This window comes from Urocitellus parryii, chromosome 13, assembly GCF_045843805.1.
Source record: "Urocitellus parryii isolate mUroPar1 chromosome 13, mUroPar1.hap1, whole genome shotgun sequence".
NCBI classification, from domain to species: domain Eukaryota; kingdom Metazoa; phylum Chordata; class Mammalia; order Rodentia; family Sciuridae; genus Urocitellus; species Urocitellus parryii.
Window position 1 is genome coordinate 63,197,391 of NC_135543.1, and position 27,797 is coordinate 63,225,187.

Here is a 27,797-nt window from a genome sequence, read left to right on the forward strand (position 1 = left end):
TCCCAATATCAACTCTCTCCCTCCTGGTGGACGTTTAAATTATTCTTATCTTTTTGCTATTACCAACTGTATCAATCAACTTTTCACCGCTGTGACCAAAATACCTGGCAAGAACAACTTGGGAGAGAAAATGTCTATTTTTCTCATTTCCTAGGTCTCAGTCCACAGGTGGCCGACTCCATCACTTTGGGCCCAAGATGAGGCAAAACATCATGGCGGGAGGGCACCAGAGAGGATCGCTGCTCGGCTCATGGCAGGTTCAGGGAGCAGAGAGGGCAAGGGGCAGGCGCTGTAAGGAAGCTGACCCCTCCAGGCAGCCCCCAGTGACCCACCTCCTCCAGCCATGCTTCACCTGCCCCCAGTTACCACCCAGTTTTAGTGCATTCAAACTAGGCTGGGCTGACTGGGTTACAGCTCTCACAATCCAATCGTTTCACCTCCTGCATCAACAGGAGCTTTGGGGAACACCTCATGTCCACACCATAACACCCCATAGTACTTCATTTTAAAAGACCACCATAGATTGGGTGCTAAACACCCCTCAAAGGGCCCTGGGTTAAAGGCCTGATTCCCACAGCAGCACAGGGTACAGAGACATCTTTTCATGATGTCTTCCCATTTTTTATATCTGAGAGTCCCACTCACCTCAGGAGAAGACACTGTGTGCAAGTTTCAAGCCAATCCAGACAAATTGTGTTGTGCATGTGTGAGGGGTGCTGCCGGGGATTGAACCCAGGGACTTCCACGTGCTAAGCACATGCTTGACCACTGAGCTACAGCCATTGCAAGACAAATGCTTAACTCATCTGTGTCGTTTTTACCCTCCAGAAGTGGCTGCTGGCTACTTGGGTTGATGGACTTTAAATGACACCCCTGTGTGTTATTGTTCGTGACAGAAGACAAGTGCAAGGTCATCCCTTTCACAGGCCAGTTTTTATTTTCAGCCCTTTCTATGAACCACAGAATGCCCTGGGACTTCTGACCCTGCCTTTAGCAATGGGCTGTGGCTCTTCTGAATGTGACTCGTGGGTTTGCCTCTTTCTCATCACCACCGTCCCAAGTATCACTCCCAGGGTCCTCAGTACAAGATACAGGACACGTAAAAGAGGGCTCGTGAGGCCAGATTCACTACCTGCCTGCCTGGTTTTTCTGTACACAGGTGAGATATTCCTGCACATCATCTGGGGATCCCAAAATGAGGGGGACTCGTTGGTGGATACTCTCAGGCTTCACATCCAGTACAGGCTGGGTGCCTGTGGTGGCCACGCCTCCTGCCTGCTCGATGATATAGGCCACGGGATTGCACTCATATAAGAGCCGGAGCTAGGGAGAAACAGACCAGTTAGACAAGCTTTGTGAGCAGCCAGACATCCCAAGTCACATCCCTGAATCTTAAAGAGGAATTCGAACCAATGAGCTTCTATGTAGCTCACCTCTGGCCAGGTGGCTGACCCGGGTATCCACCTATCTGGTGACCTTGGTGCCTATAAGAGACTTGTCTCTCGATTTGGAAATATAAGATTTAGGGCCCACTTCTTGCTCTCGGTGGCAAACTGATCGTGCGCATGTAGTTAGAAGCCTCTCCATGTGAGGACTCATAGCTGGTAAGATGTCAAGCTTGGGTGAATTTTAAGGTCACTAGAAAGTGCAAGGTGACCTCTCTGCAGACGATCACAGTGGCTGGGGCGGTACTGCAGGAACTCTGCATCTGGAGTGTAGATTAGATGGACAGCCTACTGGAGCTCACACGGTCTTTTCTTTTGGACCCTGAACTAAGGGAAATTCTGTTGCTCACGCTCTGATAGCGCCCTGCACCTCCCTCATCACAATGAGGTGTGCTGAACCCGACTGCTCCCCACACTGCCCACCCTGAGGGCAAGGATGGCCTCTGCCGTGGCTGGTCATTGTGGTATCTCCATTCCCAGCAGTGCCTGATGCACAGAAAGTGCCCAAGCAGGCTACTGGCCATCCTGCATGATGGTTCCCAGCTGGGGACAGAACTGGGGGTTAAAATCAGCCTGCACCCTGCTTGCTAAGTTCTGCACAGGAACCTGGGGCTGAACTTATTTGGAGGAAGGTGTGCCTTCTACTCTGTCCACAGGCATCCTGAAAATTAGCTGGTTCCTACCTTGTGTCCCGTAAATAGATGGGGAATTGAATTGATTGAGGTTGGATCAAATGTCCTCTTTTGTTCCATTTCTGTGATTCTGTTGTAACCCCAACCACCACTAGACACATACACACACACACACACACACACACACACACACACACACTCTGCATTAGATTCTGTGTGACGTTCTAGCTGGAATCCCTGCTACCATGCCCCCACTCAGTGTCCTAATATCTTCTCCTTCCTTCTCCTTATTGATGCAAAATATGTAATTTACAAAAAAGAAGAAAAAGTTCATTTCTGTAATCAGCTTGCAAAATGTTGACCTGGCTCTCTGTAGCTCTTTTCTTCTTCATTCTTTTCTTCAAAGAAAAAACCACTTTAAGAAATATGTCTTGTGCTGATGATTATTGCTATTATTATTATCATTATCATTATCATTACTGCTTCAAAGGAGAGAAACAAATTATTTTAGTCAGGACTGGAGGGCCAAGCATTCAAGAGACAGAAGGTTAAGACTCAGAGGGCATTTGCTGCCATTTTGGTCAAACAGTGCCCTTACCTTAGGCCTCTGCCCTTAGAGTAGAGGGCACTGGGCAGGACCTGGAGAAGCCCTGGTACAGGTGGGTGCACCCAGTTGGGCCAGTTTTGTTCCTGATCAGGGACACTGGAGGCCATGTTGTCTCACAGACAGTCTGGGCAGGGACACTCTTACCTTGGCGGCTTGCAGAGCTTGGCTTTTTCCTCCCCTTTCCTTTGCCCTGGGGACTTGAGGGCAGGGGAAATTTGGGGTGTCAGACAAGAAAGTCTCAGACTTTCAACTCGCCTGTTGAGTCACATACTTAAGAATAAATAAATAAAGGCCCAGCATTGGCATATAATGTACTTGTCTGGGGGCCAAGTTAATTTTGCCCTGTCCTCAGATGCCCCTGTTGTAGTTGACCAGTCTTAAGAGCAAGAAATGCCCAGGACTTCATGGTACGTTGCCCTGTGGGCCACACAGTCTACTCATTTTCAGCAATTAAAATCTACATGGCTACACAGAGACAAGCACACATGAAAGAAACACATGTGCATGCGAGTGCACACACACATGGACGTGATCTAAGAGAAACATGAAGATCTCAGAAAGATGAGACAGGGAGATCAAGAACCAATGGTGGGGACTGGGGTTGGGGCTCAGTGGAAGAGCGCTTGCCTAGCATGTGTGAGGCCCTGGGTTCGATCCTCAGCACCGCATATGAATAAACAAATAAAGTAAAAAATCCATTGACAACTAAAACAAAAATTAAAAAAAAAAAAGAACCAATGGTAGGGCTGGGTGTGGTGGTATGCACCTGTAATCCCAGCAGCTCTCTGAAGGCTGAGGCAGGAGGATCACGAGTTCAAAGCCAGCCTCAGCAAAAGCAAGGTGCTAAGCAACTCAGTGAGACCCTATCTCTAAATAAAAATACAAAACAGGGCTGGGGATGTGGCTCAGTGGTCAAGTGCCCCTGAATTCAATCCCTGGTACTAAAAAAAAAAAAAAAAGAACCAATGGAGTGTCAGGGGTTGTGGCTCAGTGGTGAATGCCCGCCTAACACAGGTGAGGCCCTGGGTTCGATCTTCAGCACCACATAAAAATAAAATCACTGTGTCCATCTACAACTAAAACAATTTATTTTTTAAAAAAAGAGTCAATGGTCCCTCCAGTATGGCAATGGTCCTAGGGCAACGGGTATAGGTAAACACAGGGGATGACACGTGCTCACAGGACTCCTTCATGTAATTCTGCGTGGGTATTTTCTGACTCATGTAGAATCATTTTAATACTCAGTAGTAATAACTCTTCATGCTTTCTCTCCTGGATCTGAATATGCGGCAAGAGTGGCTGTGTTTCAGAATTTCCACATCTGCTGCTTGGTCTCGCTTCCTCTCCACTGCACTTCTCTGTCCTTGGGCACCTCTCGTGCAGACTTCTCTGTGCCTCTGAGTTCAGCTAAACACTAAACACTCTCACAAAGAAAAATGCCCAATACACCGACCTGCACATTAAAATCTCAGTCTCACGTGCTACGCTGGATTTCTTACAATGGCTTTGAGTCTGGCATTCCACTCACTCCAACCTCAACGGCCAATCAGAATGGCACACAGGTGAGTGGCCAGCTGTTTGTGTGACAGAGGGAAATTTGCGTCTTCATGTGATTGACCAGTTCCTGGTGATTTCTGTGACTTGCTAAAATTCAGAACCATTTCCACAGAAGGTTCTATTATAGATAAATTTGGGCCATCAGATATGATTCTCACTGGGGAACGTATTTTCAAGATTGTATCATAAAATTCCAGCTACCCTGCTAGAAATACTGAGTGAGTTTGAGCCAAAATTTTTATTCTGAAGCCTGGGAGCTCCCTAAAAGTTTCTTGGGTAGACTTCAGGGCATCTGTGAACCCCCCAAAAGTGAATGTGAAGTGTGTGATTATGTGTACTTTTTCTGGGAAGCAGGTTGATGGGGTTCACTAGATTCTTTAAGGGGTCAGCAATCGCCAAGTCAGCTGGCACTGCCACTAGAAATGAGACCCGGCCTGTAGAAAGTGGGAGATGAACACAGGGGACTCACGGCAAATGACCCAGAGGCAGGCTGAGACACAGAAGCCCAGGAGCAGCACCAAGCCCTAGCAGTTCACTGACAGCACACAGGAGAGTTACCTTGCCCTTGGGGCTCTTCTGGTTGGCTGGGTACAAGAAGATCCCTCCATAGACCAGGGTTCGGTGCACATCGGCCACCATGGAGCCCACATACCTGGCCCCATAGGGAGCACTGCCATCCTGGAAGGCAGAAAGAGACAAGATCCAGAGGGTTTAGCAACTAGCTTGCCCCATTCCCAGGCCCTGAGTCCTGCTGGCACAGCTCGGCCACCCTTCCCTTAGCTTAGGACTTAGCAGAGGACTTAGGGAGACTGAGCACTTCAGTCATGGAGAGCTCTGCAAACCTCAGCCAAAGACTGAACCCATTAAATGTAGGGCTACTTAAAGTAAGTGTCCTGCAGCAATCTTAACTGAACAGCTAACCTGAAGGAGCACCATCAGTCCTATTCATTCCCATTTCCCCACCAACAGGTTGCACTTACTTCAGATGGGAAACATTTTTTTAATTGCATCTGTACTGAACATATATGGACTTTTTTCTTGACATTATTCCCTAAACAATAACAGCATAATAACTATTTACATTATATTAGCTATCATAAGTAATCTAGAGATTATGTAAACTATATGGAAGATGTGCATAGGTTCATGCAAATACCATGCTGTTTAATACAAGGGTCTTGAGCATCCAAGGATTTTGGTATCTGAGGCGGGTCCTGGAATCAAACAGATGCTGAAGGACAACTGGATTTCCAACAACTGCTGTGTGGTTGTTGACTCCCTATAGTTCACGGTACTTCCGGTTTCCAAGAACCAGATCTCCTTGAACAATGGCAATGATAACTTCTGTACTTCCTGCAAGCAGTCTTTCTCCACTGGACAAATCTTAAACACCTCTAGAAACTGTTTAAAGATACCATCTAACAATGTATTTGTAAACCTCAATTTCATTATTGACATGTCATGAAAGGAACGTTCATGCAGAGAGAAGTAAGTCAAAGATCGTGATTTTTCTCAAAGAAGCACATAACAGCAAAGCATGGCATGTGATTAAATCCTTCCTTTGAGTGGATTTATTTCTTCCCAACCAGACTCCACCTATGATTTCTTTGATCTAAGGAGTCTCTGGCAGTGTCACGGGGCAGCCAATTCTCCAGTGAGGTGCCCAGGGCAGCCTCACACCTTGTGCACCCCAGCAAAGCTGGGGATCAACTCAGCAGGGTAGTAATGGTGAGTGATGCCAAGCTGCCTTCAAAACAAGTACTTGTCAAAGACGTACAGACTTTAAAGACGTGAACACAAGCCAGAGTGAGTCCTGGGTCAAGGCTGCACTAGAAAACAGAAAGGGAACCGCTGTCAGGAATTTCCTGCGGATGGTTCTCACTGAATGCCTACATTAATCCTTTGAGTTAGGAGCTGCCAGGATCCATCGCTTCGCAGCCTGGAGACAGGCGCACAGAAAAGGAAGATCCTGGTGAAGCTTGGAGATGGCAGCCACATGGCAGCTTCTGTTTCTCTTTCCCAAAGTTATTTCCATCATCCTTTTTCTGCAAACAGAGTTCCACTGTGACCACACTACACTGTTCCATCAAGCAGCTCCTCTTTATCTGAGCACAGCGCAGACTCTGGAATAATTACCGTATTTACCTCTCCCGTGCTGTGTGACTCAGGGCTCCTCCCCACCCCCACTCGCTGGACCCCTGTGGTCTGGACACTCAGTTACTTCCTGTCCTTCATTAGGAAGAAAGGGTCTAAACAACAGGACTGCCTCCAGATCAGCAACTACACCAGGCCAGACCAGAGGGCCATGTTTTCATATGCCGCCTTCTAGATTTACACCATGCAGTACAGTAGATGCAGCCCTCATGTGGACTTTTAATGTTTTTATTTATTTATTTGTTTGTTTATTTATTTATTTTTATTTATTTTTGGTACCAGGAATTTAACTCAGGGTGCTTAGTCACTGAGCTACATCCCTAATCCTTTTTATTCTTTATTTTGAGACCCACTTTTGCTAAGTTGCTTAAGGCCTCACTAAATTCCTGAGACTAGCTTTGAACTTGGGATCCTCCCTAGCCATGGGATTAGAAGCATGTACCACTGTGCCCAGCTTAATTTTAAATTTCAAATAATTAAGATTAAGAAAGATTAAATTTTGGTTCTTCAGTCAGATGAACCACATTCCAAGCCCACATGTGGCCAGTGGCCATTATAGTGGACAACACGGATACAGGATGTTTCTCTCATTGCAGAAAGGTGTTCTAGACATCACTGATGTCAATTATGAGATTCGAGAGCTTCAGCATCAGAGTTGGGATCTGCAGCCCCGGGTCTGCCTCCAGAGCCCACACACCTGACTTCTGTTCCCTTCAGATGCCTTGGCTTCCAACCAGTTGCAGTGCCAAACGGGGCTTCCTGGGTACACAGCCCGCCTTACTGCCCTGCCCTCTGTCCACAGTCTTAGGGGATCCCAGCACTGTATCAAGAACATCCCCTGTTTATCTAACGCCAGAATTTCTTCTTGTATCTATAGATGGAGCTTCTCAGATCCAAGGATGTATTTCTGGGCTTCCATCGAATCTCTTCTTATCAGAGTCAGAATTGGGCCTTCACAGGGCTTCTAGGCCCTCGGTCAAAACTGGCTTTGCATCGATAAGAAAAACCTCTCCCAGGACTCTCAGGCATTGCCCGTGGGAATTAGTAAGCATTCATACAAGTCCTTCAGGGTCAGATCCAACTGATCTGTGGTCATAGGTCTGTGGAACTTTTAAAACAAGTGAAACCAAAATCTACAGAAAAAACAATTCCTATGTTAGAGCCAGATTAACATTAAACCTACAACTCCATGTTAAGTGACAACCAGAGAATTTTAGAGCCTTAATTTATGTTAGGGAATTAGCTAACTTGCTTTGTTGTTTAGAATTTCTTTTATTAATAAGACTGGCAAAATGCTTAAATTAATACCAACATATTGATTCATATATTAGGCTTATAGGCTAATATTTTTACAACTTAAGTGATGACCAGACTTCCTGTTTTCTAAGAGTGACCAGAGAGTCCGGGGGCTGGGGGGAGGGCTTTCAGTTGGCAACCTGGAGTTACTCCATGCAGACAGATTTTTAAGAAGGAAAAGGAGATTAAAACAACCTGCTTTTTAGACTGTCACTACACAAGAGCCCCCTATTCAGTATACTGATCACATGCACATGTCAGCCACACCATCCGTTCCAGCTAACCTCTTCTGTACCCAAGGAATATATGGCCCATGGTTTTAGTTTACTGCTTCTACTCAGAATATCTAGATTAATTTTAAGATCTGGTGGAATGTCTAAGACACTAAGGTAACACTTATTCACACTGGATGGAAATCCACTAATAAAATGGAACCTATACAAAGGGAATAGGTTGAACTGGAACAGAATAGAATGGAAACAGAATAAATGCAATAAAGGAATGAATAGAATAGAATAGGTATTTAGGACTCATGGAGAAACAGGAAACTTAACTTGATTGAGTTGTGTTTGTGTGTGCGTGTATATGCACGCGTGTGTGCATTTACATGTGTATACGTGTTCTAGATGTATAATATATTTCTTAAGAGTGATCACAGTTGAAAGTTTGAAGAATGCTGGCCGCTAGACTCTGATTATTCCTTGGCATCTCTTGGAAAACTCTGCAGATGCTGATCTGCTTAAGGCACCTTCTCGGCTATGTAAAGCTGCAAAGTGCAACTTCATTCTAGAACTTGAGTGTCCTTCTAGCCTTGTCAAAATATTTAGGCTGGGCTGTGAGAAAGGATACAAGAGAAAAATTGTTGAAAGAGCAGAAAGTTTAATTTGGTTGTTTTAAGTATCTCCTAGGGACTCCAACTTTACAGAAGAGTTCTTATTGGCACAATTTGTTTCTAGAAAAGGCTGGAACCCAAATCCCCCAGGACTCTTTCTACTGGGATAATGGACTATGTGCAGAGCTGGGAAAATCTCCCTGGGGAATCCTGAGCCAGGAGGATCCACCTTTATTCTCAAGTCCATGGAAATTCATGTGTTAAGGAAACTGGAGATGAGAACAAGGTGAAAAGAGAAAGGAGACTTCTTTTGCAAAACGGAATGATCAAAATAACACATGATCACTGCCCGTAGCACAGTCAGACCACACAAAGAAAGTAAACTACCCTCTGTGTGTCCAAAACCACTATTAACAAGTTGACTCATCTCTGAAGACTACGGACATACTCACACACATACATACACATGTGTCTATATAAATACATAAACATAGATGCTGTGAGATCACAGTGAGTTCTATAACCCACACATTTCACTCAATATTTTGTAGGCACGTTCCACTATCAATAAATGAAGATGGGCTTGGCTTTGTTGCTGGGGTTGTCTGGAACCAGGGGTGGAGTTCAGCACACCTTGTGCGGTTAAGCATGCTCTTTATACCAAGGCTCCATCCCTGGCTCTGGATTTACTGTATAATGAAGACCAGGTGCGTGGCACAGTATTTCACTGTGTGAACATCCATGATACCTTAACCAGCCCTTACCAAAGGATGCTTCAGTGTTCCTTCATTGACATCATAAACAATGCAGTGATGGCCTATCTTTGTACACTTATCTTTTTTTTTATTTCTTTGACCGATGAGCTCCTTAGGATAAATTCTAAGGGGAATTCGGGATAGACTGCTGAGTCAGAAGATAGGAATATTTAATATTTGAAACCATATGGCGAGACGGCCATTTGAGAAGCCTGCCACCTCCTGCTTTCTCTAACCATTTATAAGAGGCTTTTCTTCTCACACCCGAACGCTGTGCTACTCAATATTCCAATCTTTGCCGTTCTCATGTGCGGACGTGAGGCAGCAGCGCTGTTTTAACTTGCATTTCTTTCTTCACCAGCCCCCTTCATGCTGACCAGTCACATGCACTTCCTCTGTGACTTGTGTGGTTACTGCCTGGGTTCCTGGCTGGGGACTCAACAGCATCCTATTGAGTTATAAAGCATCACCACGTAGCGAGACTATGCACCCACCAGTAGTCACATCAGCAGTAAGTAATGTCCCCTGGCTTTCGACTTATCCTCCTAAACATTCATTTTGTGCAGAAGTTGCATTGGTTTAGTGGTAAAATAGATCTCTTCTTCCACGTGTTCCCGAGGGGACAGTTTTTAGCCTACAAGTGGAACCACTGTGAAGCCATCTTCAAGATCGGGCTCCAGGTGGAAGTACTGAGACTTCACCAACCCTCACAGGTCCTAGCTTGTTCCTTTTGCTTCGAGGCGTCTGACAGGTTTGGGTGAGGGAATAACATCCTACAAAGGAGCAGAACAGGAGACTGCACCTATGGGAATTTTGCTTAATTAATTAAAAAGAGAGAGAAAGAAAACTCCCAAAGCCTCCACCTGAGTCAGCACAGGCATCCTTGAGAGAGTGCCACCTGCTACCATGAAGTCTGGGCTCTTGTCCTGGGATTCCATCTGCCTCCTGGGACGCCAGGCCTAACATGTCACATCGTTGCTTTTGCACCCCACCCCCCAGGACTGGCAAGGAAGGACCCACCCCCAGATGGGCATCACTCTGCTTCCAACCTGGGCTCCGCCTCACACCTGGCCTGGGCGTTCCTCGATTCCAGCACACAGCTGTACCATAGATGTCCTTAACGGACTGTCCAGCTGGTCGTCGTCGGTGACATCCAGAGCTCAGTGATCAGGTGGAGAGCACAGCGCTGCCTGAGACTTGGGCTCAAGGCAAAGCTTGGCCAGTACAGCCTGCCAATGCGACTTTCAAGTGTAGTTATTCCGTCTAAAAGCAAAGATAGCTGAATAGCCACAACTTACAGGTGGCAGCTCAGCAAGTGAGTGCCTGGGAAGAGACTCTGGCCTGAACCTCTAAATACTGCCAATGTGGCCCTGCTTTCTTTATTAACAACTGCTCCTGGAGAGACTCCACTGAGGAGTGTTCCTTTAATAGGAGAATGTCATTGACAAACGAGACTGATTGCTTATGAAGAATGCAGAGGCCACCAGACTCACACAGACCAGAGCCACTAACAGTGGTGCCACCCTCTTTCACCAAGGCCCCCCAAAGCCCCATCCAAACAGGACCCCGTTGGGACAGCTGCTCCCTGCTCCAGGGGCCTCGGCCTCCCTCACTCACCTCGGGGAATTTCTTCTTCTGCACATACTCTGTGGTGGCAGCGTCAAAATACTTGGCATAGCCCTCGTTGAGGCTGTAAATCTTCCCTTTCTTCTTAATCCTGACATCCTTGTCCACAAGCACGAATTCCCCAAGAGCCTAGAGAGGTGATAAGAGACATCAGGGAAGAAGAGAGATACCAGGAAACAGAAGACAACAGCGCAGCTCACCACCATCAGGGGCAGGAGGACCCAGGGGTCAGCTGTGGGCACACTAGAGCTGGCCTGTGGTGCTTTCATGAGTACTACAAAGAAGAGCCCTGAGATTGAGCCTGCCCTGGAAGCTCTAGCAGTAATAGACTAAGAGGTCAAACAATCCCAAGGAAATGCGGCCCCCGGCCTTCTCTCTTTACCTTGGTGTCTCTAACGTCAGCTAATTTTCAAGGAGTCTCGTTGCATTTACCCCCAAGTTCTCATCCCTGGTTTAATGTCTGCAGGAAGATTTGAGCCACCAACAACAAGAGACAGAAGTTACAGACACAGGTAGGGGTGCAGCTTGGTGATAACCTGTGCTTTAGCCATTCTGCTCATCTTCATGAGTCTCTCTTGGAAACCATTAAAGGCTCCTAATAACCCAAACACTGCTGTCTGAAGAAGGCCTTCCTTCCATGAGATCCTGCATTCACTCCGCATAAAGAAACAGGTAAGCACACATTCCAAGAGGCCTCAGAGTTACTAATAAGATGGTGCCCGTGGCCCCATGGGTCCCCGTGGCCACCGGGGTCAACATCTGCAGGGCGTCCCTCAGGCAGCTCCACCTAGCTCTGCCCCCATCGATCCCTGTGGAATGAGATCGTCCTGATGGAGATACCATCTTAAACGCTCACGTCTAAGGTGCTAGGAGGAAAACCAGGGCCTGGAAACCAGCCCATTTGGGTGCGTCTTGAGAGTGAGAATGTGGAAAGCTGAAATGTAGCCCACAGCTGGCCGCTGGACTAGGGATGTCCAAGGAACATCGACTTCATTCCTAGAATAGAGAAACAAGGCCACACTGAGCCACCTCATGAGGCAGGGTTGTTTTCTCTCTTGCTTATCTGCAAAGAGCTCAGTAGACACAATTTTTTCTCCAAACCAGGATGTTCATGAGTCAGGGGAGGAGCAGAGCAAGTGCTGCGGGAGGTGAACTTGCTTCTCTGGCCCTGGGCCTGGGGCTGGGGACTCTCAGGTCTCTGCCGTGTTGTTCCCTAGTGTGGGGCAGATGTGTTTGTGAAGCCTCTCCACAACCCATTACTCACATGGCCTCAGAGGCACCGAGATACGAGAGTTCCTGACAGCAGGGCACCAGGTCCTTGTCACCCTGACATGGAGTGATTTCTAAATGACTCCCTGATGTGCAGTTTAGCCCCACAATTGAGAGTCTGGTTAAAATGCGGTTGTCCCTCTGTGCCTGAGCAACCTGGGTCCTCCAACACAATTAAATCGACGGCCCTGCAAATCCCCACCCCCCATCAGACAGGCTCTGGCTGACCCAGGAGGGAATTCTGTCCCCTCAGGTTCCTACCTCAGTCACTGCTGACACTCTCCACAGCTCCTTCAAGTTCACACCCTCACAGTCCCAGAACTTCCTACACCAGGATTTTGCTTAAACGTCACTTTTAGAGAACTAAAAGTCAACACACTATGGAGATGCGGGCACATCAACGTTTACAGCAGTGCAGTTCACTGTAGCCCAGTCAAGGGACCGGCCCAGGTGCCCGTCCACAGGTGAATGGATGAAGAAACGGGGGTATAATACACAACGAAATCTTACTCAGCCATGAAGAAAAATGAAACGATGGCATTTGCTGGTAAATGGCTAGAACTGGAGAATATCACGCTAAGTGAAATATGCCAGACTCATCAGAAAGCCAAAGGTTGAATGTTTTCTCTCATATACAGAAACTCTAGCAAAATAAGGGAGAAAGTGACTGAGGAGGAGCCCATGAAAGAGAAGGGAGATCCGTGGAGTAGAGGAAGGGGGTGGAGGGGCTGGGAAGAGGGATGGAAAGGGGGGATCTGTGGAGTGAATTGACCAAGTTATGTGATGGGCATTTATGAATAATCCACAGTGAGTCCCACCTTGATGTGCATCTAGAGAGCCCCCGTTTAAAAAATCAATCAATCAATAGAAGGAAGACCAGGAGAGGACGGGGAACAGGGGGAGGGTAGAGGAGGAGGAAAGGAGAGGTGCTGGAGCACATTACATTCCACACGTGCGCGATTATGTCCAGATGAGCTCCTCGGATTGTGGATGATTATAATGCAAGAATGGTAACTGCTTTCGAGTTTCACTTCTAGCAGGGTGATGTGACCCAAAAGGTTTCAGGCTAATAAAGAGAGATGGGGAAAGATTACGGTGTTGTTTGTCTCTCCTTCTGACACGTAGACAAGCTTCCCTATCCAAGCTGCGCCTTCTGTTGTGACTGGAGGCACAGAGCAGAGGCCCCCAGTCGGATCCCGAGGCCAACGTGCCTCAGAGGCCTTCAGAACCTCTTCAGAACGCCTGGGGACTGCTCTGCCTGCAGCCAGCTTTTTTCAAGGTTCTGTCTGGCTCAGCACTGCTCCTGACGCCAGGGTCACCAGCATGACCCTGGGCAGGTCACCTGCTGTCACTCACTCCCTGGGCCTCACTAGGAAGTGGGAGAGACTAATAGGAGCAGGGCCCCCGTGTATGTGCACCTGTGGGCATGAATGGCTTGGCAGGACTACCCACATTTCCCTGGCACTATCTGCAGCTGTTACTCCAGAGGCAGAGTTAATGTCTGATGGTCATATTTGTGTCCCACAGGATTTCTCAGGCTTTGCCTGCTTCTTTGAAAATAAAGGGAAATTTGGGCATTGATAAACGGACACAGCAAGGGCCTGGTGTAATGAGTCTATTTAGGTAGGTGACTGGGCTTCCACACTGCAAAAGCTGTGCTATTAGCTAACTCTATTCTGTTTAGAACTGTGACAGCTCCCTCCTTCCACATAAAAGCACTGACAGGAGAGCTCCACCAGGGCTGAAGTGTTTGTGTGATCAGTGCTGTATTGCTGCTGCCCGGAACAGTACTTGGGATATAGTAGATGCTCAGTAAGCACTTGTAAGTCTGAATTAAACTGAAGTGCTGAATTTTCCCCTGAGTGAATGCTGCAGGCTTTGAAATGGCCTTTAGTCAAAACTGCTTTGTTTTCCACAAGACCTGATGGTATCTTGCAAAGCAGTTCATAAGTGACGGGCAAAGCATCCAGAATTTAAAGAAAACGTTTTACAATTTAGAAATAGGTTTGCAAAATTTCTCCTTAGCATTTTTAAGTACACATGCTGTGAAGGCTGAGCCTTATTTTTTAAGCTCTCCTTCCGGTATCCAGCTATTTCTTCCCTCGGTGAGGCTCGCTCTGTGACACCGTTCATCTGCCCAGAGGTTCCCCTCTCCCTCTTCTATCACTGAGCATTTTCTCAGTGTGCAAAGTGTGGAGAAGAACAGAACCTGATAGAAGAGTATTCTACCAGTCGCTCCCACCACGGGGAAGCACGTGCACATCAGTAGAGTCCTCCAAGCCTGTGTTGCCCACTGCAGTGGCCCCTGGTCACCTGTGGCTATTGACATGAACAGAATGAAATAAAATGTAAAAGGCCCAGTCACCCTGGCCACGCCTCCAGGGTCAGCAGTGACAGGAAGCTGGTGGTACCTGTCCTGGGCAGCTCAGGTGACAGAGTCCACCCATCACCAGAGCCTTCTGTTGGTCAGTGACGTCCAAGAATCCATGACTCAGTCTGGAAACTTGGTCCTCAGGGACAGTGTCCCAGGAACCGGAGGGTATACACACTTTTGGAAAATAAACTCCTTTGGAAAAGCCAGACAAAAGGAGCTCGAAATGTTTTCATCATCAAGAAATCATCCATGTTTGGGGGAACAGATGTGTTCAACCTGATTTCAACACGACACGGAATACCCACATGGGACCCCACAAGCAGGTACAACTTGTATGTTTTTATGAATCAGCTTGAAATAAATTAATAACAAAAAGAAGAAGAAGAAAGGAAGCTCCTCGGGGAGTTGATCCACCTGATTCTACAGGACCCCCCACGGATGCCTGGCGTGCACAGGGGTCCTTACTGCTTTTCATGGTGATCTCGGGTCTCCAAACGAGGCTCCCTGACCCCAAAAACAAGGATCGGGAATTCTCCCAGGGGAGGGAATCCAAAGACAGACCCACGATGTCCCCACACACAGAGGCCTCGGTGTTTGGTACTCACGGGGTCCAGCATGAAGAGGTCCACACCTTGCCCCGTGGAAAGTGCCACCAGAGTGGCGCTGCCGTAGAGCGCGTAGCCCGCAGCCACGATGTTGCGGCCAGGCTGCAGGGCGTCCTTTTCTGAGGGCTCCCCCTCTGTGGTCTGGAGAAGAGAGAAACGAAACGTACCATCTTGTGGTCACCCGAGGGCACCCTCCACCGGGGACCCAGGCTTCTGATCTCTCAGAGCAATAGCAGAAGCGAATTCTCACGTGGGAACCTGAGAACCTGCCTCACCTGCTCTCTGCTGACCTCCAGTCCCCTCCACCTGTGAACATCCCCAAGTCCCCTCCCTGGGGAGGCAGACTGGAAACTGGCCCTCCGGTCTCCACACGCTCAGCCACCTCATGAATACACTTCATCCTTTGCAGGAATCCTCTGTGCAGCAGGATAACAGGCCTGGTGGAGTAACAATTTCCAGCAGGTGTATCCGGAGGAAATGAGCCGCCAGGTTGGTGCCCAGTTCCCGCTGAGCCACTCTATTAAATGACAGCCAACAGCCATCAAGCAAAGCATTCTCCACTTGCTTTCTCCCTGACTTCCAAGCCTAGGTGTCTACATTCGGCCAGGGACAGCCCTCCGGGATGCTAAGGCCACATTCCTTGGCACTGTCCTGAGCCATGCTTCTAAACCATAATGACAACCAAGACCGCTGAGCTCTGGTTCTGGGCAGTACCTTCTTCCACAGCCTCACCAGCCCTCTGAGACAGCAATCGGGTGACGGACGGGAAACCTGAACAATTAGACAACTCGTCCAACATCAGGAAGCCATGGAGCTAGAATATGCTGGTGGAGGTGAACCTAGAAGCCTTGTAAACTAGAATGTTCCATACCCAGCCTTTTGACCACACAGATTGGTGACATAAACATTCAGTGCTGAGTTTCAGAAAATGCCAGCATATTTTCATAAATGTGCTTGACATCTGACTCTTCTTCAGAAATATTATTAGAGGAAATTCCAGGTTATTTGGGCTTCCCTGTAAAGCCTGTGCTTTATTTAAATTTGAAGGCAGAAATCTCTGCTCAAGTTCGCCTAAACTCAGGGGTTGGTAGCCTATACTGTGATAAGAACATTCCTCTTTGTTTTCAGACCAGTTGGCCTTAGGAAGAGATTACAAACTTCCAGGAGGGAGTCAGAGGGAAGTCAGCCACTTCAACTCCCGTGCCGTCATTTGGTGTGCGTTCAGCCAAACCAATTACCTTCTCTGTACTCCTACTTTGCCTCAGTCAAAAAGCGGCAATGATATCTGCACCTGCCTCCCGGGCAGAGGTGAGGACCAGCCCAGGGCTGAGAGCCCCAGAGACGAGCTCAGCCTGGGCCTCAGAGAGTCAGCCAAAAAGGACACTGAGGTTCAAAGCCACCCAAAGATACCACCAGCGTCTTTCTTCAGAATTGCATGGACATGACACTGCTTCTTGATTTTTGGAGACAATCTTCTCTCCTCACTTCAGTTTGGCTTAATCCTTCAGCTTTCCCAGACATCAAAGTGCCTGTGTCATTCCCTCCTGTCTCCCCCAGCAAAAGTCTCCTTCTCCCTCTGCATAAGAAAGAGAGAGACAGAGACCAACAGGGAAAGCAAAGCCCCCTTGCAGTCTCGTCCTGTGCAAGCTGGTGGGGCCTCCGTTCTGTCCCAAGCATCAGCAGGACCCCACATGGTCACACTAATGTGAGTATCTGTAGCCCATTCATCAGGCCAGTGACCTGGGCCACAGCCAACCCTCCACCGGGCTTGCCATCTGGAAGAGACACTCAGGGGAAGTTCATGACAGCAATATCCCTTCTCCACGGGTTTCAGTCACCCACAGTCAGCTGTGGTCTGAAAATGTCATCACGGCTCCAAGACCCAAGCTCACCCCAAGCAGGTAATCATTCTCCTGGGGTCCAATGGAAGGTCAGCCGTAGCCTGACCCTATATCAGAATGCTTATGCCATTCACCTCATTTCTTGTCACATGGGCATGGGGTCATCTCACATCACCACAAGAAGGATGAGCACAGCAATTAGACGACCCAAGAGAAAGAGACTGCATCGACATAACTCTGCCACTGTTATCTTGTTCAATTTTAATATTAATTATTGTTGTTGATATCTTCCTGTACCTAGCTCGTAAACTTCATTGTAGTTATGTATAGAAAGGGTCTGGTACGACCCCCAACTACAGGCATCCCCAGATGTCTTAGAACGTGTCCCCAGAGGGTGAGGGGGAATGACTCTGTAGAACCATTATGTTACTGGTGCCAAGTTGGTAGTACAGAAAGCAGAGGCATCTCCACACGTGTGATCATAGACGGTTAAGTGGAAAATGAGTGTTTGCAGCCAGAGAGATCAGTCTCTAGAACCAGTTCCAGGGCAGGTCACCCACTAAAAGGCCATGATGCTCCCCAGCACCCGTGGTCTCCTCCTGCCTGAGTGCTGCAGGGGACGAGGCCCAGCCTTCATGGCTACAGCAAGAACTGAACCCCAGCGAGGCCCCGCCAAGTGCTCAGTGGGGATTACGTGGTCTGGAGTGGAGTTTCTGGTCACGCAGGATGGTCACAAACCAACCTCTGAGATCCTCTCTGTTGCGACGTTTATGGGGTAGGCAGAGCAGCCCCCAAAGATATCCTAATCCCCAGAACCTGCAGATATATTGCCCTACGTAGCTAAAAAGGACGTGGCAGATCTAAGATGGGTTTAAAATAGGGAGACTTTCCTGGGTTGTCCCGATTTGATTTGCACAATCTAATGAAATGGCCTCCAAACAGCACATAACTTCCTGTGGCTAGAGGCAGGGGAGACGAGGCGAAGGCTGGGGGGGGGGGCACTGTTCCAGAGAGCAACAAGGCCTTGGCCAACCTTTGCTGGCTTTGAAAACAAAGAGGTCACCAGCCAAAGAACAGAGGCAGCCTCCAGGGGCTCGAAAGGACCCCCAGCCATCTTCCTGCAGAGGGAGAAGACCTCCATCCTACAGAATGGAACCCAGTTCCTTCCATAGCCTAAAGGAGTCGGGAAGCAAATACTCCCCACCCCTAGTCCCCAGCCTCGTAGTAAAAGGTCAGACTGGCTGTCACCTTGACTTTGGATTTACCAGACCCCTATAAGCAGAGAACCCGGCCAAGCCTGCTCAACTTCTGATCTACAGAGCCGGGAGGCCAGCAATGGGAGAAGTTTTAAGTCTCTAAATATGTGGTATATTGTCAGGGCAATGACAGAAAACTAATAGGGTAGGGTTGGGATGCACAAAGGAGAGAGAGAGGGTGCACCTCGAACCTAACATGGTAAGCATCTCTTATCCAAGTCTAAAATCTAAAATCCTCCAAAATGTGAGACATTTTGAGGGCCAACAAGATATCATGTGTGGAAAATTCCACACCTGAACTCCCGTGACAGGCCTCAACCAAAACAGTACACAAAAGCCCTGATCACACTGAGGCCCTGTGTACAGGGCGTACATGAAGCAGAAGGAAACTTGGTGTTCAGATTGGGGTCCCATCCCCAAAATACCTCCTTATACAAACGCAAATATTCCAGAATCTAAAAAAAAAAAAAAAAACAAATCTGAAATCTGAAACACGTCTGGTCCAAGGCATCTGGATAACCGGCCATCAAATGCACCACATCTGACATTTGTGTTCCGCCCAGACCTTCAGAGCCAGGTGACTCCCAGGAATGCTGGGAGGGAGGTAGAAGAAGAGCCATGTGAGGAGCCTGAGGCAGAGAGAGCTCCCAGTGTGCCTTCAACCGTGTGTCTGGTTAGTGGGGAGTTGAAAGTTAAGACTCCAGACTCAAAGCTCTCGGCCAGGAACCTTCTGGAAACCGCCCCAGGGAGGAAGCAGGAAAAGTCAGCCATCTACTCACCTTTCTATAGATGGCAAAGATGGTCCCGATGGAGGCCAGGCAGTCGATGTTGGAAGATCCATCCAGGGGGTCAAAGCAGACGACGTACTTCCCCTAAATCACAGAGGGAAGAGCCCCCCATCAGCACGTCCTACCAGCTCCAGGGCTCTATGTCAGGGCTGGGTGGGGCAGACGAGTCTACACCAAAAAGGGATGGAGAGCCACGGGCGCATCCTCAACAAAGAGGCCATCACTTGTGGAGGACAGAGGGGACCTGCGTGACTCCCACAGCTCATGCCAACTCTGCCCTATACAGATTTAAGGGGCACACAGCCCAGGACAGCCCACCCACCCCAAGTGGCTCTCTTTCTGCTTGCTCCTAGCTTGCCCTCCCCTCCCATCTGGGTCCCCAGGGCTAAGAAGTGGCTATGATGTGACAGGAATCCAGGTTTGAAACTGCCCCTTGCAAGAGCAGAGCGGAACACGACCTGCTGCCGGGTTTCCCAGGGCCATCTCCACTCACGTCCACCGAAAGGGCAGTTCTGGGATCACACTTTCCGGGTCTCTCTTTCTGTTTTGTTTATCTGGCATCATTTTTGACAAAAGAGTTCAGAAAAATCTCCAAACAACATTCCCATGGCCTCTTGGTTTGTCTTACTGGTCGACAGGCCCAGATCCATCAGGAGAATAAAAATGGATACAGTGCACCTGTCCCAGGTACAGACCAGGAGATAGAATGAGCGAGTGGGGTCTTGAGAGCCAGGGTACCCCAACATTCCATACAAGGAGAGCCCTCGATATGTCATACAGGCCTCCCAGGTGCACAGCACCGAGAGCCCTTAGTGACAGGTTTGGGTCTCTGGCTAATTAAACATCAGTCGCAAAACATCCAATAAAATAGGAGTTATCTGGAACTCCCCGGGCCTCCCTGGGAGTGATCCTGCCTCTCCCACTTACTCTCACACTCAAGAGATAATTGCTGAAAACATCCAAGGAGGTGGGTTTGGGGGCAGGATCATCAGCAGGCACCAATTCACGCCCTGTGTTCCCCACATTCCAGTGGAAAACAGAACCTTTTTACGCACATTCATGGGGGTATTATGGTTTGGACACGAAGTGTCCCTCAAAAAGATCATGTGCTAATGCAGGAATGTTCAGAGGTAAAATGATTTGATTATGAGAACTACAGCCTCATAAGCAGGTTATTCCACTTGATGGATTAATAATTTGAATGGGCTACTGGGTGGTAACTGTTGGTAGGTGGGGTGTGGCTAGAGGTATGTGCCCTTGAGGATCAAATCTTGTCCTCTGCTCTCTCTCTCTCTCTCTCTCTCTCTCTCTACCTCTCTCTCCTCGCTGCCTGGCCACCATCAACTGAGCAGCCTTCCTTCACCAGGCCCTTCTGCCATTAATGTTCTACACACAGCAATGGATTCATCTGACCTTGGACTGAACCTCTGAAACCATGAGCCAAAATAAACTTCTACTCCTCTAAGTTGTTCTTGCCATGTATTGTGGTCACAGTGACAAAAAGTTGACTAATAGGTGTGGTAAGTGTTCTAAAGAAAATCTAAGCAGGGTTGGGGTTATAGAGTGGGCAAGGAGACGACATTTCATGAGGAATATTCAATGAAGAAATACAGGCACATGGAAGACAGAGATCAGCAAGTGCTCCTGGCCTGGACAGCAGGCATGTAGAACTTTCCAGAACTAGCATGTAGACCCATGGAGCTCAAGCCAACTGGGGAAGACAATGGTAGATTAGACCGGAGAGTAAAACAAAGGTTATATTCATTGATATTGAATATTACAAATAATAGGTATGAGCTTAATTTATGTGAGACAAAAGCAAAAGTTGCATATAACTGTACAATACCTGGCATGCAGTGTTTAATAAATTTGGCTTTCCTTATCTGCTCTATATTCTGTCCTTCCTGCTCATCATAAAGAAACAGCCCCTCATTACCAATTTCTAATGTATAAAACCAGGGCCAATAGTCCCAGCATCTATCTTATATTATTACACAGAAGCAGAGCATTGGTTGAGACTTTTGGCCACGAGAAAACCTCACTGTCTAATAAATGTGAACTAAGTGACTCAGACCGTCTCCAGCCAGGCCCGGTGCTAACCAACCGTACCATTACATTAAGGCGAGAGCACAGGGTCTGTATGACTTATTTTCTGGGTTAGTCTAATAGTTTGTCAGGCACCAAAACAGCTCTGCTGAAACCATCACCCTATGAGGAATTGTGGGGTTGAGGGCAGAGAGGAGAAGCAAAGTAAGGAGGAACCACAGGCTGTACTGTACAGCGCTTCCCAGAAGGAAGAAAACTTCCCCCAATGTAACCTCTGCTTTTTACTGGACTTTACAAGTTCAAGTCCCCAAGGGTACCCTGCTGTCACCCGCCTGCTAAGGCACATCAGGAAATCACCCTGATTTATCTCACTGCCCTGTTACAGAGGTTTATTTCACCAGGCAGCCTAGGATTTCCAAGGGCTGGGGATGTGGCTCCGAGGTAGAGCACTTGCCTGACATGCCTGAGCCCTGGGTTCGATATTCTGCTAAACAATTGCTAAGAAATAGAAGAAAATCCCTGCAACTCAAGAGGCGGGAGAAGCCTCCCGCCCAGCGGCGCCCCCTACTGGTCAGCAGGGCCCAGTGCCGGGCCGGACGCACCCGCCTCTCCTTGGCCGTGATGATGGCGTCCTTATTCTCCTCGGAGACCAGGACGCACGTGCTGTAGGACGACTGAAGCATGTTGATCACCAGGGAGTTGGACAACACGTCCAGCTTCTTCACCTCGTCTCCAGTCACATTCACGCTGCCTGCGATGCCGTACCTAAGAGGACAAGAGGCCGACTGAGGTCACTGGGCGAGCCCGGATGGCAGCAAAGAACCCCCCAGCCAGAGCCAGCGCACCCCCACTTCCTCGCATCTCTGCGGCCTCAGGTTCTGCACACTCAGGAGCACACGACGCCTCGTGGCAGCGCCTCTCGGCCTTGCCTCCTTTGCATCTTGGGCACATGGTCATGTTTCCTTGGTCTCCCCGGGAGACAACCTAGGCTCAGCACCAGGGGGTGGGGAGGATGGGGGAGCCCCAGAGTCAGGCACAGTGCCATACTCCAGGCCTCCAAGAAGTCAGGGCTTGGCTTCCGGCACTGAAACTCCACGACTGGGGTGATCCTCCACTAGCTCCTACTGGGTTGAAATAAAATGGCCCTGTGGGAGCTACTTGAACTAAGGAGGAAATTTGGGGACAGACTTACTTAATTTAATTTGCTTCTCCACGACTTTCCCAAGCACTACAAGAAATATCACTGCTGTAAAAATCTATCTAGGGGCCCTGGGGATAGCTCAGTGGTAGAGCAATTGCCTAGCAGGAAGGAGGCTCACAATTGCATCCCATCACCACCAAAAAAGAAAAGAAAGTCTATCTCAGGGCTTTGGTTTTAGAGTATTAAAAGGCAAAGCTCTCCCCACTCCTGCCCTCTCCCCTCTAAGCAAAAGAAGTCTTTCTGAAATGCCAGGCACATCACTCCCCTCACCCAGAGGCAAAGACAAGAGCCCAGGGGAGAGTCAGGCACACATGTTCCCACACTGGCGTGGCCTCCTGTCCCTCTTGTCTCCTTTCAGCCAGTCTCTGCCTCCTCTGGAACCTACCAGGCATGCAGCTGCCCTGGCCAACTGACAAGTGGCCTGGCTGCCCCCCTCACCTTAGCATAGCCCTCCAGGAGCCACATGGCTGTCACCCAGTTCCAGCCTTGACCCACAGCTCATTTCTCAGTGAGGCTTTCCCTGACCACCAGCTAAACCAGCAACTCCCAACCCCAACATCTTTATTGATTTCTTCCTCTCCTTAGCCCTGACCACCATCTAGCATTGGTTTAATTAATTTAGAATGCATCTTTTTTTCTCTGTTTGGATGGCAGCTGTTCTTAGTCTGGCCACCCGCCCACCACTGCAGTGAGTCACATGCTGCATGGATTGCTGGCCTTCCACCAGCCTCAAATGTCCTGTGGCCTCAGCCCCAGCAAGCCTCTGCCCTTTCACCTCTGCTCCTGGTGCGAGCCACATGGCAATGCCTACTGCCCAGCCTCCTGACACCCTCCAGGAGACCTCCTGGTTCTCTGACGAGTCCCCACCATACAATAGCATATCCTGTCATTCTCCCACAGCAGCTCAGTCTGTTCCTGGGACACCCTCCCTGCTGGATTATCTGCTTGCTGGGACAAGAACCGTGCCTTGCTCTCTGGCTTTCCGCCATGCTCAGCACAGAGGAAATGCTCAAATTACGTTCCCCAAGTTATGAAGAAAGGATGGCAAGAAAGCAATGTTTCATCTCATCCTTCTCATCCTTTAATTCCATTGATGTGTGAAAAAAATCCTCAGGTGGTCCTAAGAGGCAGCCAGAGTTGAGAACCACTGATTACCCTAAGCCAGGAACAAACACATCACCCACCCTCCTGCCTGACTGACAACTTCTCTCCCTTCCACGCTCCCCACCCCCCGCCACTCATCACTGGATGTTTGCTATGATAAGGCAGCTGGCAGTCTGACCAGAAACCCTGACTTCCTGGTTCAAGACAAAAACAAGCAAAAGAAATAACAGCAACAATCAAAATAGGTGATTTTTGCATGGGCATTTAAAGGGACCACATGCCCAATCCTCTTGTTTAATATGGACTATTGAGCTGCTGTTGTGGCATGAACAGCTGGAGCATCCAAGGCCTGTGTGGGCAGAGGTGAGAAGCAGGCTCTGCCCATCCTGTGCTTTGCAAATTCCCTCAACCTGTCCTGTGCACCCTCCCTCCATGCCCTGTGCAACACCTCTCCTTCCAGAAAGACGAGGAATTCACAACCAGTCCTGTTTCAACTTAGGTCAGGCAGGAACAGTACCTTCCAACCCACAGGGCAGTATCTTTTAGCATTTTAACTAGCTCTGGAGCTCACTGACAACTTCTAAATGGGATGGTCTACCGTGTGGGCACAAAAAGTCAAGGAGAGACTTCTAGGATAGCACTCCAGCATCCTCCTTTCCATAGTAAAGAGAGGAGAAAATATAAAGGGGGAAAATAATAACCTCTAATAACTTATCAATTGCATTGATGGATCCTGTGCCTAGAAATGTCTTCCCAAGGGGGAAGCAAAGGAATGAGGGGCTTGAGTTCCCCTGAGTGGGACAGTGGAAGGAACATGGCCCAGTCTTTTTTTTTTTTTTAAAGAGAGAGTGAGAGAGGAGAGAGAGAGAGAGAGAATTTTTAATATTTATTTTATTTTTTTTTTAGTTCTCGGCGGACACAACATCTTTGTTGGTATGTGGTGCTGAGGATCGAACCCGGGCCGCACGCATGCCAGGCGAGCGCGCTACCGCTTGAGCCACATCCCCAGCCCACATGGCCCAGTCTTACAGGCATTAGAGTGGCTGCTCTTCTAACAGAGGGTAAGGTTTCTGCTTTAGGTCCCCTGAGATGCTGCCATTGTAGGGATCCAGGCCCTCCTTCACAGCAGCAAAAAAAATCATTGAAATCCTGACACTTTTTCTAGGGCTGTGCCTGCCACCTAGTGGTCAATTGGCTACATAGGCTAGCTGGCAAATTTCTCCAGATCTGCACTTGCAACCTGCTGGAGCGTTTAGGGAGCATTTATTATGGGGCTGGCACTGTAGAAATCTTCAGCACATGGACCTACCAACCCTTATCACAAGCCTATGAGTTAGGGGTAATTAGTATCCTCTCCGTTTTACAAATGAAGAAACTGAGTTCCAACAAGAGAAAACCATTGCCTGTGATCACATGGTAGCAAAAGCCAAGTTAAATAATCATCCTGATTCTCCAGTTCCTAGAACCTGTTTGTCTTGACACTAAACTACCAGCAAGCAGATAAATAAGAACTCAGCCAAGGCAGCCTCAGACCAGCAGAGTCCTGCAGTGAGGAGGAACCCCACTAGTGTGGACAAATAGTGTCACTGAGGTGGGGTGTCACTGAGGGCATCGCTCGAGTATAGCAAGCAGGCCTTGTGTGTGGGGAGAGACAAAGGTGCTATCCAGTGTCATTCAGGAGGGCCCATCACCTGGCAGTAGCAGGATAGGGGACCTCACGTTTGAGAAGGCCTTTAGAGGAAGAGGTTGGCCATTATTGCCAAATGAGATGATAATGCAGTTATAGTGACTCACAGGGGAAAACAAATGGATCCTAATGTTTCTTTAAGTAGGGTCCTATTACTGGGTCCCAAATCCTTACTTAAATAAAGTCTGTTATAATATTATCATAATTACATCTTGTAATATAATGCTATTGTTGTAGGGACAGACAGGCAAGGTACCGAAGATAGCAGGAAACAGTTTTATTTGGCTGCAGCCAGGTTCAGAGGGCACAGCTTTTGCTGTAATCAATCAATCCCCTGAACCCCAAGTTCAGATTTTATACCCAGCATGTAAGGGGAGGGACTCACAAGTTCACAGTCTGCAGAAGTTCACATAAAGCAGCTTTTTCTTTCACTGTTCTGGGCAAGTTAACCCTTCAAGGACAGCACCCGAGAAGGGGAGAGCTTCTCCTCCCCTTTCTTCCCTCCCCTGCCAGCTGTTACCATGGAGCCCAACTAGTAACTTATCTTATCTTAGAAATGTAGTCATCTCTGTGAAGTGAAGCTCAAGGCCAGGGGCCTTGCTTACACATTTCTACAAACTACTGTACTAGATACGTGTTTGTGAAAAACTAGTAAGGGGGTGTCCAGCACCTGGAGTGCTGATTTCTTCTTGGCCAGTGGCCAACTAAAACAGGGCAACACAAAACTAGGAAGTTAATCCACATTGAACTCTTTTGTGGAGACTCTCTTGCTGACAGTCCTAAAATCAGCCATGGGGAAGATTTCTGGAGAAGCCCAGTTAAGACTTTCTGTGGAAGGGCGGGGGGGGGGGGGTGCCACTACATTATCACACTTTTTTCATCTTAAAATTTCTACATTATTAATAAGAAATATTTGAAATAATTAGACTTTGTTAGCTTTTCATTTGGGGTTTGCTCTCACCCCAAAAAAGCAGGTCCCTCAACTTCTAAGAGGACCTCTCCTGGAATCATGACAAAGAAAGCGAAGCCCCAACAAAAGATGGATTCTTTTCATCAAAGATTTGCATCGGACATTTGGCCATGACCCTCAGCAGCCTTAGCATGAACTTGGCCTCATTCTGCACTTGGAAAAAATCCTTAGCAAGAACCAAGGGAAGAGAACCCCTCAGTCACCTCCCAGGCCAAGCACCCCCCACCTTCCTGCACGCCAAGTGGAGACAAAGACAGAGAGTCACAGAGAAGACATTTGAAAACATTGCCTGCAAAGACTCCTTCTATGGTGAGGGGAGAGGTGAAGGACTGGGAGCTGTGGAGTTTTCTATTTCGTGAATGATTTCTAGCTCCTGGCTGTCCACCAGGGTCATGACAAACCCTCAGATCTGCAAATGATGTGGAGAGCTGTTTCAGGCTGCCTGTGAGAATCCCCTTCTGCAGACACAAGTCCTGAGAATTCAATATGCTCTGCAGCAAGCCCCTGCCTGCGTTATTGTTGTAAGTAGTAACTGGAGAGATTTTATCTATTTTTCCCTGCAGGGCCTCAGAGTCCTTCATTCCTTTGTTGAAACACTTTAAAGCCTCCTTTAACAAAGCATGCAATTTGATACACAACTTCCTTCTGGAGCACATGAAGCAAGCAAAACCCGATTTCCAGCCCAGGCACCTGCAGGACGGCACCCACTGGCCTGCTCCGCGCATGCGCCCCGACTCACAGGTGGGCCAGGCCGGCCTTGCGCACGGCCGAGGAGATGGCCTTGATGGCGGTGAGCATGGAGTTCAGCAGCTGGGTGAGCTCCCCGGTGCCTTTGGCCTGCCGCCCCCTTTCCATCACGTAGCGGGTCAGGGTGAGCATGTCGGTTTCGAAGGGGCTTCTGTCCGTCATGGTGGCCGAGGGTGCTTCCCACCTTCCTCCCTGCGGTCCCTGGCTTACCCCGAGGGGCTGCGGCTCTGCAGTGTGGACGCTGATGCGGAACCCGCGGTGGCAGTGCCAGCACCTTTAAGGCAAAGGGCCCCGACCCACGTGACAGAAATGACTGGACAAGCCCTCAAGGAAACCTCTTGGCCTCCCGGGTGGCAACAGCTGCCAAAGCGCCACCTGCAAGCTGTAAATAGAACTGGGCTGCGCGGAAACCCAGGCCGCTTCCCTTCCCGAGCTCCCCTCTTCCAAGATCCTTAGATGCAACCATAAAGTAATGGGAGTGGGGTGAGATCCAGCTAATCAAGAATGACCCATCAAAGCCTCTTATTCAAGAAGACAAGGGATTCCTCACTGGGACAGTGCAGAGCCTGATTCCCCCCATGGTTAGGGCTGGCAGATTGGCAGAGATCTTATCTGGGGCATAGGTCACATACTAACATAATGCCAATTTCGGGATCTCCTTAGCCAGCTTCTTTCAGATAAATGGGCTTCCAGAACTCGTGTGTGAACTGACTGAATGGAGACCTAGACTCCATATCCAAATCTGGAAGAAAAAAAAATCATATTCCTAGCATAGCACCTAGCTCCAGTCTTACTCTACCAATTTTTCAGGATTGGTGTTTTGAGAACAAAAATAATACTCATTCGAAATTATACTTGCTAAAGAACTGTATAAAGACTCCTCACCGACATTCTCTGACCCCTCATCCCACTCCCTAGAAATAATTGTGCGGGAAGCTGCTGGGGGTCAGTGTGGCTGACAGGCACTGTGGTGATCCCAGGTGCTGGCCAGAGCTCTATGTCTAG

General features: G+C 48.5%; 1 protein-coding gene and 1 long non-coding RNA gene across 2 annotated transcripts; both read right to left on the reverse strand.

Annotated features, from left to right (window-relative positions):
- Nucleotides 1-914: 914 nt before the first annotated feature.
- On the reverse strand, nucleotides 915-27,072 carry Fbp2 (fructose-bisphosphatase 2). Its single transcript, XM_026401987.2, has 7 exons — nucleotides 26,785-27,072; nucleotides 21,686-21,848; nucleotides 19,029-19,121; nucleotides 15,153-15,293; nucleotides 10,896-11,033; nucleotides 4,800-4,919; nucleotides 915-1,323 (listed from the first exon to the last, which is right to left on the reverse strand). Exons 1-7 carry the CDS (start codon nucleotides 26,952-26,954, stop codon nucleotides 1,129-1,131), a joined length of 1,020 nt encoding a protein of 339 aa, XP_026257772.1. The 5' UTR covers nucleotides 26,955-27,072; the 3' UTR covers nucleotides 915-1,128.
- LOC144249985 (uncharacterized) lies at nucleotides 6,564-10,881 on the reverse strand. Its single transcript, XR_013342357.1, has 2 exons — nucleotides 10,346-10,881; nucleotides 6,564-10,080 (listed from the first exon to the last, which is right to left on the reverse strand). It is a non-coding gene; the product is annotated as an uncharacterized LOC144249985 (long non-coding RNA).
- Nucleotides 27,073-27,797: the final 725 nt, after the last annotated feature.